General features: G+C 42.6%; 1 protein-coding gene across 1 annotated transcript in view; it reads left to right on the top strand.

Moving 5' to 3' along the window:
- Window positions 1-15,741, top strand: part of LOC147751598 (solute carrier organic anion transporter family member 1A6-like) — a 213,431-nt gene that overhangs the window by 102,893 nt on the left and 94,797 nt on the right. The window contains exon 3 of the mRNA XM_086933556.1: window positions 12,335-12,467. Within this exon, the coding sequence (XP_086789682.1) occupies window positions 12,335-12,467 (133 nt within the window). The remainder of the gene's footprint in view (window positions 1-12,334; window positions 12,468-15,741) is intronic.

The following is a 15,741-nucleotide window of genomic DNA, read 5'->3' as shown; positions in this document are numbered from 1 at the left end:
TGATTACATACTAATACAGTCCTTTAAATATGCGGGTGATAACTACCAGTGATTATAATGCACCCCTACAAATTTATGAATAACATAGCGTTCTATCAGTCACCCCATTTGATGACTTGTCTCATCACCAAAATCACATCATCCTTGGAGAAAGAACCAACTTAAACAGAACTTGTTGCCATTCTCCCTCGTCTGAGCATCTCCATGTTTTTAAGATTCTGATATTGACTGTCCTTCAGTCTTTCCATCCTCCTCTCTTGCACTCTCAGTGATCTTTCAATTCTGTTGGATGCATACCACTGGTTAACCCTAACTGAACCCCATAAACAGATCACACAAACCACAACAATAACTAGTTGTAGAACATAGCCAAGGAACCCTTTCCCCAGGTTCGCAAACCAACCTCCCGCCTGACCGAATCCCTTGCCAACTTTCTCCCAAACTCCTTCCTCAGAAAGATCCTAAATCTCATGATGAATCGTAGTAATGTTACTTATATATTTTTCCAGATCCTTACTGTTATCTGGTATATAAGTGCAGCACTCTTGGACCTTCAAAAGTTTACAGATTCCTCCCTCTTTTGCTAAAAGGACATCTAAAACAAGAAGATCTTGGAAAACCATTGCCCTTATCGACAACATCTCTCTTTTCACCAGCTCTAGCGACTTAGCTGTACTCATTGACAACTCATCAACCACAGTCGCCAACCTTCTAATCTTTACATTGTTCAAGATCACTCCAAACCTGGTATCATTGCTCCAAAAACATCTCCAACAATTGCTCCAACACTTTCGCCCCTTTTCACCCTTGAATGCTTTCCTCTTTCCAAGAGTTCCAAATCTTCTCCATGATAAATCTTGGGGAAAATGATCGCTAGGTAACACGTACCATACCATTTCGCAGGCAATCTTATACAAGCATTCTTTCTGCACACATAATACATAGTCTGTATCACTTGCACAGTACCTTGCAAAAAGTCCTTTGCTCAATCTTCCAGTGTGAAAGTATGATCACATTTGGTCTGTCCCACTGCAACATTCTCATAATACGTCTGATGACTTCTTATGCACAGCTTTCCTTTCTGTGCTTCATCTAGTGCTATAGGACCATAACTCCCCTTCGATTTATGTAATTGCTCCTCATCTGTCCAATCAACCCTACCTTCTCCTGAATCTTGTAACTGTGTTTGTTTTCTATATCTGTCTACTACCTGATCTATGAACTTTTTCTCCACATTTGACAATAAGCAAGTCAGATTATGTTGATGGGCATAAGCTGTATCTAACTCTAATGAAGGTATAAAAAATATTTTCTAAGCTTATCTTCTGTTTTCTAATAATGATACTTGTTCAGATGCTTATAAGCTGGGGTTCAGGAAGCACTACTTCATAATTAGAAAAGAAATACTCAAACCGGCCTCATCCATAAAAGATTCTAAGCAGCAAACTACAAGAAATACCATATGTCAGTGGAAGGTGATGATATTGAATACCCACTTCCACTGAGGAAGGTAACTGCATATGCACATAACAATCTTTCGCATCCATCGCATCAATATATTCATACAACAACAACTTAGCATACACATTAAGCTTAAAGTCACTTCTAGAAAGATCTATATGAAAACTGGGGCTCTCCTCTCGCAGCAAAGATATTTAATCTCCTATATTGACCTCTTTCTTGCTAGGAATGGTAGGTGTAGATGTCCCCTGTACCTCCACTGCCTGCTCATGTGGTGCAAAATATGAAACTACAACTACTATGATTATAAAAATTATAACATCACCTACAAGTGTACCTACTATACATCTAGAACTACAGTTTGGATTTCCAACCTCCATGGTCTCAAAAAGTTCTCAAAATTCTTAGTTCAGCAACAAACATTCAAAGTCTCTTTTCTCCTCCTTCAGTTGCTCGTGAACCAGTTTAAACAACACTTCAGAAAGCTGGAAGTCCCCTGTTTGATTTCAGTTCCTTATTTACACAATGCAAAGACAACCTTAACCCTTCTCTGTCCTCTCCGGGAACTCCCTAAATTTCTTCTTCTTCCACTGGGACCTAGGTTATATCTTTTAACTTATTTACAGCAAATACTCTTTAATCCAGAATATGATTTGCTCCAAGTATCTCTAAAACATGATGCAAAAGTTCAAGACGAAGAACAATCATTTCATGAGACGGAACCTCAATGCCAAAGGTAGGATATATCAATCTGTTTAGTATCAAATTACGAACTCCACTCAATGTAGGAGGATTCAGAACGGTAAAGGTCAGTACTCCTTCAATTTCTAGTCCTGGGACCAACAACACCACATCAATCTTCACGTTGGGGCTGTTGCTGACCACAATCACTGACCTCAGCCTCCCGGAACTCAGCAGTCCCGGCATTTGTCACAACGTATGTCCACTCCGGGGTTGCGCATCTCTGACAAGGCACTCTCGTTTGTCTCAACCTTCACAGACCTCCACGAGCTTGGCCTTCTTCCGCTTCCTCTGATTCAGAGTCTTCCGACTCGGGAGCAAGATCTCTCTCAGAAACCAGACGCAGATTCAGTCGCCTTTGTCTTACAGGCCACGTTTCTTCTGCTTGTCTTGTTCCTCTGTTTTGACTTTGCTCACTCTGCTCGCGACTTTCTTCTGCTGAGTCTGATTCGGATCACCTTCACAGTAACTTCCCTTCTCTGAAGCAGTTTCAGTGTCACTATTGTCGTGACCCTCCTCAGCTTGGTCTGGTGAGCAACCAGCTTAACAGCCACCCTCACAGCTTGACTTTTACCTTCCTGTGACCTTGCCACCACTGGTGGATTTTCATTTGGGAGAGGAGCTGTTTCTACCAAGGGTGCTGAAACTTTATGGGTGTGGGTAGCATGCACCCAGTTTGGCAATCCTCCACACTTCACTGCAGTGTTCGTCACCAGAATGATCTGGTAAGGACCTCTCCAGCAGATATCTAAGCAGCTATTTCTCACTTGCTTCCAAACTTGCACCCAGTCCCCTGCATTCAGGTCGTGACAGAGATCACTTGAAGCTGGAACAGCAGCAGCCTGCACCTGATGAGACACAGAATGGACCACATCAGCGTGTCCCTTGCAATAATCAAGAATCATATCATCTGTGATGTGTATCAAAGCTGTTGATGGCACTGCTGGTGTTCTCATAGCCCTCCCCATCAATACTTCATGAGGTGAAAGACCTTTTCTCCTGTCTGGGGTACAGCGGATGCTCATTAGCACCAGAGGCAAAGCATCAGGCCACTTCAGAGATGTGGATGAACACACTTTTGCCATTCGAGTTTTCAAAGTCCCATTAGGCTGCTCCACTATTCCAGAAGCCTCTGGACGATAACTACAATGGAGTCTCTGGTGAACATTCAATGCCGTGCAGAGCATCTTCATGATCTCACTATGGAAGTGTGTCCTGCTGTCTGATTCTAAAGAGGTCGGAAATTCAAATCGAGGTATGAGTTCCCTCAACAACAACTTATCTACTGTTTGTGAATCATACCTCCGTGTTGGGTAAGCCTCCACGCAGCTTGAGAACACACATACCACCACTAAAATGTTCCTCAACCTGTTACATCTAGGCATCTCAATGAAATCCAACTGCATTATATTGAAAGGCCCCTTCGACCTCCCCATATGACTCAATGTAACCGCAGTCTTTTTTTCACGCATTCATTTGTTGAAACGTGACACACTAATGACATATAGCTTCCGTCACTGTACGAAACCGTGGGTTGTATCACGTCTGTCTAAACACTTGCACCATTGCAGTTCTCCCTAATATACTGCGCCATGAATCTGCCTTGCCATTGGCCTCAACAAATCATCCGGCAACACTGCCTTTCCATTACTCAAAACCCAAATGTCAACATCTCCTTTCATACATCCAGACTTGATCCAAACATTTTTCTCTTGTTCTGAAACTTGGGATGAACTTAAGTGCCTGCTCCTGCAGGCACTTGAGTTCATCCCAAGTATCTGCCATGGCCAACATCATGTTGAACTCGGTTCTTTCTAGGCTCTCCCCTGTGTAGACTTCAGTAAAGATGCAACCTTGTTCAGCACAGAAACGTGCAACCTGATCCACCTACTTATTTCCAAGAGAAACAAAATCTACCCCCTCCCATAAGCTGTACATTTTACTACTGCAATTTCCCTTGGACGTTGCAAGGTCCCAACAGTAGCCTCATAAACTCCCCATTCCTAACGGGTGATCCAGACGATGTCATGTAACGTCTCTGGGACTACAGCTGGCCGAAGTCATGAACCACACCAAACACGTACTGGCTGTCAGTGTAAATGCTAGTTTGAATTTGCTCAGCGGCCAAACAGGCACGAGCCAAGGCAATGATTTCAGCCACCTGGGTGGAGTATACTCCTTCTAGGCAAGCAGCTTCAACCACTCCTGTAATGGTGCATACAGCAAATGCTGCTTTCAACTGACCGACACTGTCTCTTAAGCTTGAACCACCAACAAAGAAGATCTCATCAAGGTCAGACAATGGTTCATCAACAATATCAGGTCTCGATTTGGTGCAAAGTTTAGTCACATCAAGACAGTCATGGTCCTCACAATCTTCATCAATTGTATTTGGTAACGGCATCAAGGTGACAGGATTCAAAACAGAACACCTCCTAAGAGTCACATTCTCTGCAGCAAGAATGACTTGCTCGTAGTGTCTGAGTCTATTATTGCTCAGGTGCTGTGTTTTGGTCTGAGTCATCAACAATTCAACAGTATGCGGAATGTATACAATCAATGAATGGTCCATCACAATGCGTTCACCCATTGCAGCAATGGATTTGAGACATCCGGGCAACGCTGAAACTACTGAATCTAAAATAGCTGGGAAATGAGCAACTGGTCTTCAGACACCTCCATGATTCTGAATCAGAACTGATAATGCACAACCTTCTCGTTCACAACAGAATAGTGAAAAAGGCTTGTTGTAGTTAGGCATTCCCATTGCCGGAGCACGACAAAGGTCCTCTCGCAACTCCAAGAACACCGTGATACAGTTATTGTTCCATGGTACCTGATCACTCACATCCTTGTGTGTCAGTCTCTGTAAAGGTTTTGCCTTCACAGAAAAGTTGGGAACCCACTGGTGGCAGGAGCCAACCATCCCTAGGAACATCCTGACTTCTCTCTGTTTGGTAGGCACAGCCATAATCATGATTGCCTCAATTCGGTCAGGTGACACCTTCCTATTTCCTTTCTCTATTCGGTGCCCCAAGTATTGCACCTCATTCAAACAGTACTGCAACTTATTTGGGGACACCTTGGGTCCATACTCTGCCAAATGGTTCAATAAGGCGATGGTGTCAATCCTGCAAGCATCCTCAGTTTCAGATGCAACAAGAAGGCTGTCTATGTACTGTACGAGAACAGTTCTGTGGCAGCACAATACTTTCAAGATTCTTTTTCAAGATCTGGTTAAAGATCGATGGACTCTCTGTATACTCCTGAGGGATACGACACCATGTTATCACACAGTTTTCCAGCGTAAACACAAAAAGAAACTTGCTCTCCTCCTGAAGAGGTATCGAAAAGAATACTTGACACAAATCAATCACCGTGAACCACTTTGCTTTGCACGGGATCAGAAACAGTATCACTGAAGGATTCAGTACCACTGTACAACACCGAACAACTATATTGTTGACCTTTTGTAGGTCCTGCAAAATCCTAAATTTGCCACTCGGTTTCCCATAATAGGAAAATTGCATGGACTGCCCATTATCTCTTTTAGAATCCCCTGTTTTATCTTGGAGTCATCGTTTTGGAAATGGGTTGCACACCTTAAACACATCAAATTCTTCCTGTTCATCCTGAGCTTCACAAAGCGTGCTCATTGGTTATGTGCCCAGCCCCAGTGGCATTGATGTGATACATCAAGTTTCAACGCAAGGACACTATAGAATTGCCCCAAACCATGGCACAAACGCTGTTGCATCTGCAGACTTCTTAATCCATTGTCATCCATTAAATCATTTTTAATCATTTTTAATCCATCTTTTAATTTCTTCATTCATGTTTAACCGTTCTCAATCCAAATGCAAGGAAATGCCAATTTTCATGTATTTCTCATATTCATGATGAGCCATCCGAACCTCTTCAATCAAGAATATGTACTAGAGCATATTTCATCAAAAGCAGTTTATTAAAAAAACCAATGCATTTCGGGCCTCCACGGACCCTTCGTCAGGGGTAACTGTATCATGGAGTCAATCACAGGTTTTATCCCTGCAATGCTTTCCGGTGTCAGATTATACTGGGAGTTCTTGGGTATTCAACATTCTGCTTAACCTGAATCTTAACTGGCTCAATCCCTTTGATCAATCCAATGCCTTCACCTGTGAAGTCACACTCTTTCTGTGAGACTGAGTCTCTCAAATCAGGTGGGAGTTCTTCCACGATTACCACAGGGTATATTTCCATGCACAAATGCTGTTTTGCAATCTTAAAAAGTGACATATCGTCATTAGTCTGCAATTCCACTCCCTTGGGGGTGCAATAGATAGTGCAGTTAAGTTTGCATTGGAGATCCCTTCCTAGCAAGCAAACTGTGCTTGAATCGCATACCACGAACTGATGTCTGTCTCGGAAATTTCCTATTCTTACTGTGATCAGTTCAGTCAATGGGTTTCTCATTCTCTTATTTGCAACACCTACAATTTGGATTGATTGTCCCAAGAGGGGTAGGTTGGGAACTACCGCAGATCTCACAGTAGAGAGTGTAGCACCAGTATCAAACAAAAAGGTGATAGGATGACTATCAACATGTGCTTCTATGAAAGGTTCCCTCTGGTCTACCTCCAAGACTGCCCCAAGAGTGCAGTCTTCCTCCCCCTCAGGCACCGTCATGAGAACAGGTCTGTGTAGTATTCGTCACTTCCGTCAATGAGAGGCATCTGCTTGTAAGTCCGAGTCCTTTGCTGGATCCTCGGTAGCTGGGGAACCTGCACTTGTGAAGCTAGTGTCCCCCCTTTCATCGACCTTCCACACACAGCAACCCAAGAACAGCATCAGCTACTCACGCACTCACACATTCGCTCTCCCTATCTTGGTCTGGGCAGTCGATGGTACCTCACGACTCCCTTCACACTGGTTGACAATTATGTTCTGGGTGTCTTCTACACCACAATCTCTTAGACTACTCATCAAGCCTAGGATTCCCGGGCTGCGTGTGCTCACAGCCTGATCTCACAATCACATAACACTCACTCCAACTCCGCAAGACATCACAACATTAAACCACACCACAATCACATGATCCTGTTCATACTCACTCTACCACAAACTGCTGCTTTCACCGCACCGTCACTCTTTGTCGGTTTCCACAAAACACCGTCTTCCACTGACGATCCATTGGACGACCATCACCTGAATTCTATGGGGCTCGGGAAACTCTTATCCTAACCTAGCTCTCCCCTTACCCTAGAGACATCCATTCTCGGTTGCTACTAACTGATGACGCCGGAGCCTTATCTTTATTTTTAACCTCATCTTACCAAATTCTCCAATCCTCTTTCTTTGGATCTTTCTTGTCTGATAAGAAGTGTAAAGGGGAGACACTCTTTCCAATTGTAAATTTACCATTAACCAAATCTGTTCAATTCAATAAACTACTGACTACAGAAATAAAGTTTTGAATTTTATTGCAAAGCCAAAAAACATTTGGACATACAAGCGCCTCAGCAAGAAGTTCCGAAAATAAGCTGGCACTAATATAAACATTCTTATTCGACTCAAGATGATAATAGGCGTCACTTCCAAAAGCATCAGGAAAACAATTACAGTCCCTACTTGGCGAGTTGACTGCATTGACATAGAGAAAAAGAAAGATTATTAATATGTCCCTACACTAACACTAAAGTGGCATCCCTACTTAGCATCATTCCCAAGCAAGAGAAAACTGTGTTAGCAGTGAGGACTTCCTCAGAAGTACACTCACTTTGCAAAGGTAAGTAGCCAAAGCTTCAGAGTTTGTTCTAAGATGCTCCTTTTTGCTTCCCCTCTATCTCTCTTCTTCTCCACCCTCGAGGTACTGTCCCTAATACAAAATCCCAAAACAGTAGGGCACGCTCTTCGCACACGCCTTCAGGCAGGTCCGCTTTTAGTTTTTTTCAATCGAAACTCTGACTTCATCCAAGAACTGTTGGGTCGACCATGAGTTCCAGAGACGATCTTCGCTTAAAACATACTATCTACATTCCAGTTGACTCCCGCAGCACCTGTTCCTACCATCCTTACTCCTGAAACTAAAGGGTTATTCTGCCTAACGAGACATGTGTCCTTGCACCTGCAAATGGAAACATGTAAATAACTCGACCTTGCACGCACACAAGTTTCACTGTCTACTTTTAACTAAAGAAAAGAGCCTTCCCAAGGAAAATACATTTCGGGCCTACATCTTTTGGCTCACATAGGAAATCACAAATAGACCTCTTCTTGTACTTATATTTGTGATCAGGACTTTATACATTCAAACACACATTTTCTAATGTCACGTTATAAGCATTACATTTATGATCGTCTGATTCATTATTTTTCATTACATGAATAAACAAACCTACATGTGTAACTTTAATATGGTGCACGTTTAATCCTAATGCATCCCTTTATATATAACCTAATACTTTTACATCGTCTAAAGCACATTTTCGACTAACTTATACTTTAATCTGCATAAACTACATGGTTACATTTCTAAGCACTTGCACATATGCAATTTTTAGCACTACGTTATAATGATTACATACTAATACAGTCCTCTAAATATGCAGGTGCTGCCTATCAGTGATTATGATGCACCCCTACACATTTCAAAATAACATGGTGCTCTATCACCATCAGAGTGGAGACTAACAAGTGTAAAAAAGGAAAAACAAGGCAGCAGGCCTTTTCCATCTATGCACCCAGGTCCTGGAAACAGCATCCCTGTAGCCATCAGGATCATCACAAGGCTGCTCTAATTTATTAAAAATTTCAAGATGCACCTCTTTACAAAACAGTACACATGGCAGGAAAAATACACGTCTGATGCCAGAATGCAACAATCTCTCCTATTACTCATTGCACATGTATGCTGACCTTTGTCCATCTACAGCTCTCTGGCCATTAGGCTAGGTTTGTGTAAGGGATATGCGGTGCTGCTCACATAGTAGACGAACCACATGGTTCATGCTTCAGGAAAGGATTGCGTCAATGCGGTGCTAAGAAAATACAAGAAGTAATATCACTGGGTTCAGGTGACATGCGATCCAAGACATGGTGAAGAGCAAGACGTTCAGGGCAAAAAACATGGCAGGTCACATAGGAGGCACATTATGACGGAAAACTATTTTCCAAGCCAGGCAATATTTTCTGATGTTACGGTGTTGTATGAAGGTTCTTCCTATAATATATGAACCTCGCAGTATGCTCACTGGGTCAAATAAGAAATTCCAAGTGGCAAAAAAGGACCCACACAGTGCTGTCTGTTGCCATTTGTAGTGGTTACTACTGCTTGTTGTTAGGGCTACACTAAATTTTCTATGTTTTTCTTGCTTGTTCTCTACCCTTCATATAATCTCAGCTCACAGCATAATTGTACTGATAGAGTAATTAAATCCAAACTATGGATATAAGGGAGGGGGGAGAGATGTGTGTCAAAATGCCACTGTTGTTTAAAGTAATTTAACAGTTCATCCCTTTGTAAATAAATCTTGAAATACATTGGATGAAGAAGTGTCAGTTATGCACTTAAATTAGAAGTGTCAATGTTGTACCTCATAGTTTGCATTTCTAAATCAAAACGTTGAGTCATAGAGCCAGTCCTTAAGAAGGTTGCTGATAAGGTTTTGTGGTAAAGAGGAAAAGTAAAAATTATCAGCTGGAATTGAGAGGGTCATATGTTTTTTAAATATGTGTTGAATTTGTTGAGGTCATATGCTTTGAAATAGGGGTTGAATTTGTTGAGGTAGGGAAAGGATTGTTGAGGGCTTTTAGCCTGTGGCCATTGGTGCATGAACAGGAAATGGTTGCTTGCAATGATAAATGCAGGCAATCAATTGTTAATCCAATGCACAGCTTGAAAAAATTAAAAGAATGTCATTGTCTTTACAATTTTATCCAGAGCAGATATTTCTTAATGTATGCATTCAAACTCTATTGGTATCAGCAGTTTCAAGAAGTGAGGTGGTTAAGGTGGATCCCCATCTCAGGCTTGATGATGGTGCTCAGAACGCAAATGATGCTGGCAGTGTTGCAAGCACCGTTGTTACTGGTAGTAGTATTATATTAGCCTGGAACTCCACTGGGAATATAGACCACTCAAACCTACCTCTGCAATTCTCTTTTCAACTGTGTAACTCTGCCAGCTTCTCTGCTTAATAAGCTTCTCATATTGTACTGAGGATGACCCACAGCCTAAGTGTTTTAATTTCAGAACTGAAAGGCCTCATAAAGCAGTAATCAAGACTTAAAGCCAATTGTAAAGAATGTTGTCAACCCAGTGTTTCCATTGTTTTTCTAGCCCAAAACTTGAGATCAAGAGTTGTGCTCAGTCTGCTAAAGAGAGGACATTGTTTTCATGACCTTCCACTATTTAGATTCAGCTCACACCAGACTCACTAATTTACTACTCTTAGTGATATAGGTAGTTTCTTAAATTTCTCTGCTGTAGGAGTTGCAGTCTTACAAAGCAAGGGACTAGGTTAAGAGTTTTTAAAGAGTTAGAGATCCACCAAAAGGGAGTTTTCAGGGAAATGGCTTTGGAAAATATTCTCTGCTGTAAGGCAACTATCCCACAAAAGGGAATACATCACACTATTGCTAAAGTGGAACCTGTGACATATTAGGGACATTCATATATAGGTCTAGATATACTTGCCAATTCCATGCTTGCAGTAGGCTTTGATGTGTCCCGAAGAGGCAGTCATACAGCTTCTATTTCCTCTGTAGGAACTGTTTGACAACATAAACGTTGGGATGGTGCCGGACTGATCCCATGCACATCTACAGGTTGTGTTGGCCTATAGTCCTCCTGGCTCACATTGCCACCATAAGTAGAGCTAAACCTGAGACATTAACAAATGGATTGGGCAACATCAGAAACCATTAGAACCCTTACTCCCCAAGGAATCATGTTAACAGATCTAGAATCTTTTCGCTCAATCACTCATGCATACCCAGAGAGATACACAAGAAATACACAAAGAGGTGTCAACATTTATTGAACCATTGTGATTCCTGTACAGAATATATATGCGCTGCACTGATTGATAGACAGAAGCATATGAAAGTGACTAGCAATACGAGAACAGTAAAAAGGACAAACAATTCCACCATTGTGCTAAATCAGTGTACATAGGCTGGCACATAAGTACTGTGTATAGTGTACTCCTACTATGCACACACTAACCTAGTTGCCTATGGAGGGTGGTCTGCCAAAAACCCTTACTGGATGATCTAACTCCATATCACCTGTGGGTGAATATGTTCCGGTCGCCATCTTCATCAAAAAATGCACATCCCTCCTGACAGAGGGAAAACTGGATTCAGCTGGGCTGAGACTCTGACAAGCAGTGACCTCACAGTGACAGCAGAATGTTCCTCTCATTTGAACATAGAAATGTGTGTGTGTGTGTGTGTGTGTGTACATTTATACAGATATAAATAAACTCCAACTCCAGTCTCCCCAATAAGAAACAGAAACCGACACAGGGGCTTAGATCGTTCTTTCATTCTTCATTTATTATTGACGCTGTTACGTGTTTTGGCATTTCCTGCCTTGATCACACTACAAGTGTATATATGTATATATATATTACATATAGATACACATCTATATATATATATCTATATCTATATTTGCACACCCTTTGAATGTCTGAATACATCCTGGTTCCAGTAGTGTATATACTGATTGTAAGACTGGACACAAAAATACAAATCACAGATGTATACTCTAATGTCAGAATTAGAGCCCTAAGTTCAGCCAGTTGTGAAGTGCAGTCACCAAGTGACTGTGAAGGTTTCTAGATTTTTAACTATCTTCTATAAATGGATTACCTATAGAAATGGACTAGCAAACCCACATTCACAGTACTAGCCCTATTGATATTGAGGAAATGAACTACAGAAAATGATGAAAGTGTTAAGGACATGAGGAGAACATTTGATATTGTTTGAAGAAAAGTATATATTACCAAAAAGTGGAATATTTGGAATTTTGTGATTGTGAAGCTGTGACCATCACTTTGAACATGTCTATGTTGTATGTTTCTAAAGAAAGCATTTCTACCTATGTTTCTCTCATTTTCTTCCCGGTTTTCAAACCTTTCAGGAAATCTGGCTCTGATAGCATTCGTGAGTTACTTTGGAGCAAAATTAAACAGGCCAAGAATACTTGCTGTTGGGTGCTTTGTTATGAGCCTGGGTTGTGCTTTCTCATCACTGCCTCATTTGTTGATGGAAAAGTAAGTAGAACCGTTGGCTTTTTTGTACTATTTATCAAGTTGCTATGTAGCTTCTTGGGTCCTGGGTGCACATAATATGTTTTGGGTTGCGAGGCTTGTACAGGTTGTTGAGACATTCTATGTATATCAAACAAGCATTTGCAATGCATCTGTCTCGCCTTTGGGACCTTATCTGCATTTAGGAATGCTGCATAATAGCCTGGGTGCTGAAACATCTACTGCTGTTTAATAAGGAGGGAAAGTGAGCACCAAACTACGTGACACTCCAGGGTAAGGGAACACATGGAGAGAAATATTGCCTTTTAGCGGGAAATTGCATTGTACAAAGCTGTGTTTTTAATATAGAATCAGAGCCTTCTGTGGTCATTTTACTTTAAATACAAGATTTGAAGGCAATTTCAATGGACCAATGTCTGTGTGGGCAGAAGGACATGGAAGAGGTAGGTAGTATGGGTGGCAGGCAGTGTGTAAAAAGCTGGACACAGGAGACCTTAATAGCACTTAGCATTAATTATTGTACCTCACTAGTTTAATACCCAAATGTAGCAATAAGCAGCAGAAAGTTGACCAATCAACCTTTCCAAAAAACTTTTTCCACTGTGTGGCAAAGCATGCTGCTGCGTTTTTAGTAACTTTTAAGCAAGAAACTTTTTGTGTGAGAATCTACAGATTATGTAGCAGGTGATGGATTATGTGGCAAATGCAGCAAAATGTACAAGTATGCGAAAATCGCTGAAACTGCACAATGACATAATTCCAGTGGCCCTGCTAATAGTTTAGGAAAGTCACTGGTGTCGTGAGCACATGCTAAATTGGGATTTGAGGTATGATCATGGCCTATCTGGCCAGAAAAGTTCGCAAAAATGTTAGGGCAATAGATTGTGTTCTTTAATCTGCACTTATCAGATCTGTTGGGCAAGGCATAGTCTTGATGGTTTGCAGTGAAGAGGGAGTGGCACACTTTTCTTAAGACACAGGGATGAAGGACCAGTTGTGCCCTCACCAAAATGAAAGATCTTCATTTAGTGTGAATCCAGTGGTTACAGCTGTATTTATTTACTATTCATTTACTATTCAAATATAGTATTTATTTAGTATGCATGAAGACTAAGTAGTATGCCCAAAAGCCGAAATATGCAACTGAGGGAATACTAGTTCTACTCAACTACCCTTCAAATAGATATTCAACACTTCAATTGATTGCTGCAAGAAGACTAGTAGTATTCTAGAAGAATAGTATTTGAATCTTAGTAGTATTCTGTTAGGGTTTATTTGCAGCTCTTGTGCTATTTCAAGAGCAAAATGAAGGCTAGTCTCATAGATTGTGACCACTATTTGAAGACTAGTGGTATTCTTTGTGAGCAGTATCTGAATACTAAAGGCAATGATTGTTAAAGGGGGGTGCAGTGGTGTATTTTTGCGTGGAGTTCGCAGGGGGCGGTGCACGTGGGGGCGGTGTGTGGGGGTTGGGTACGCGCGTGTGGGGGTATTCGTTCAGGGGGTTTGCGGTGCGGGGTTCGCAGGGGTTTGCACGGGGGGTTTGCAGGGGGTATGCGTTGAGGGGTTCACGCCAGGGGGGTTCGTGCTTGGGGGTTTGCGTGGGGATTGGGGTTCACGCGGGGGGGTTTGTGCAGGGGGTGTTAGCATGGGGGTTCACGCTGAGGTGTTTGCGCAGCGGGGTGTACGCGTGGGGGGTTCGCGTGAGGGGATCGCACGGGGGCAGTTCCCCGGGGGTGGTCACGCTGGGGGGTTCACGTGGCGGGGGTTTGCATGGGGGAGATTGTGCGGGGGTGTTCATGCGGGGGCGTTCGCGCGGAGGGGTTCGCGCGGAGGGGTTCGCGCGGGGAGGAGTTCACGTTGAGTCGAGTAAAACTGAGTGGAATTGAGCAGAGTGAGTGGAGTTAAATGAGAGGAATTGAGCAGTGAGTGTAGTCAATCACAATAGAGTGGCATTGAGAGGAGTAAAGCAGAGTGGCGTTGAGTGGAGTAATGCGGGGTGGAGTGGAGTAATGCTAAGTGCCTTGAAGTACAGCAGGGTGGAGTAAAGTTAAGCAGAGAGGAGAAGGGTAAGCTGAGTGAAATAGAGTAGCGCAGAGTGAAGTACAGTGAAGTAATGCAGAGTGGCGTAGAGTGAAGTAAAGCAGGGTGAAGTAAAGTAAAGCAGAGAGGAGTAGGGTAAAGCAGGGAGGAGTAGGGTAAAGCAGAGAGGAGCAGAGTAAAGCAGAGTGAAGTAGAGTAACACAGAGTGAAGTAGAGAGAAGCAGATTATCGCAGAGTGAAGCAGAGTAACGCAGAGTGAAGCAGAGTAACGCAGAGTGAAGCAGAGTGACGCAGAGTGAAGCGGAGTAACGCAGAATGAAGCAGAGTGAAGCTGAGTAATGCAGAGTGAAGCATAGTAACGCAGAGTGAAGCAGAGTAACGCAGAGTGGAGTAAAGCAGAGTGGCAAGAAGCGAAGCAGAGTGGCATCTAGTGAAGTAAAGCAGGATGGAGTAAAGTAAAGCAGAGGGGAGTAGGGTAAAGCAGAGTGGAGCAGAGTAAAGCAGAGTGGAGCAGAATGGAGCAGAGTATCACAGAGTCAAGTAGAGTTGAGTGAAACAGAGTAAAAGAGAGTGGCCTAGAGTTAAGTGGAGTAAAGCAGAGTGGAGTTGAGTGGAGTAAAGCAGAGTGGAGTAAAGCAGAGTGGCTTGGAGTAAAGTGGAGTGGAGTAAATCTGAGTGAATTAAAGCAGAATGGCACTTCTTGGAGTGGTGTTGCGCCAAACTGAGTGGTGTTGCATAGAGCGGTATGGTGTGGTATAGAGTGACTTTGTACTGAGTGGTGTTGCCTGGAATGGCATTGCCTAGATTAGAGTGAAGCCTAGACAAGACCGAAAAAAGAATGGAGAGTGCTTGTAGAGGCTGGAGGTGAGCAGAGATGGGGAGTCAGTGGATGTTCAGCAGATAGGGAGACATGAGGGTGTAGTGTGGATAAAGAGGTTGGTTTTAGAGGCCAAAGAGTGCATAAGGAGGGGATATAGGTGGTGACACACAGATGTGAATATAGAAGGACAATGAATCGTACCAAGGAAGGGTGGAAAACACACATGGATGATTGCTTTATCACATGAATGATGATGAGCAAGTGTGGAGATTCTAGAGTTGAAGGGCAGCTGTGTAAAGGTAGCAGCTGGAGAGCATAGAACTGATGGTCGCAACTGGATGGTGCAGTGAATATACAATATGGTGCAGGAAATTGTGGAGCATGTGAAAAGTGGAACATGGAGAGACAATTTGG

The sequence above is a fragment of the Lissotriton vulgaris genome, chromosome 1_1 (assembly GCF_964263255.1).
Source record: "Lissotriton vulgaris chromosome 1_1, aLisVul1.2, whole genome shotgun sequence".
Taxonomy (NCBI): domain Eukaryota; kingdom Metazoa; phylum Chordata; class Amphibia; order Caudata; family Salamandridae; genus Lissotriton; species Lissotriton vulgaris.
This window is presented reverse-complemented; position numbering and strand designations above follow the sequence as displayed.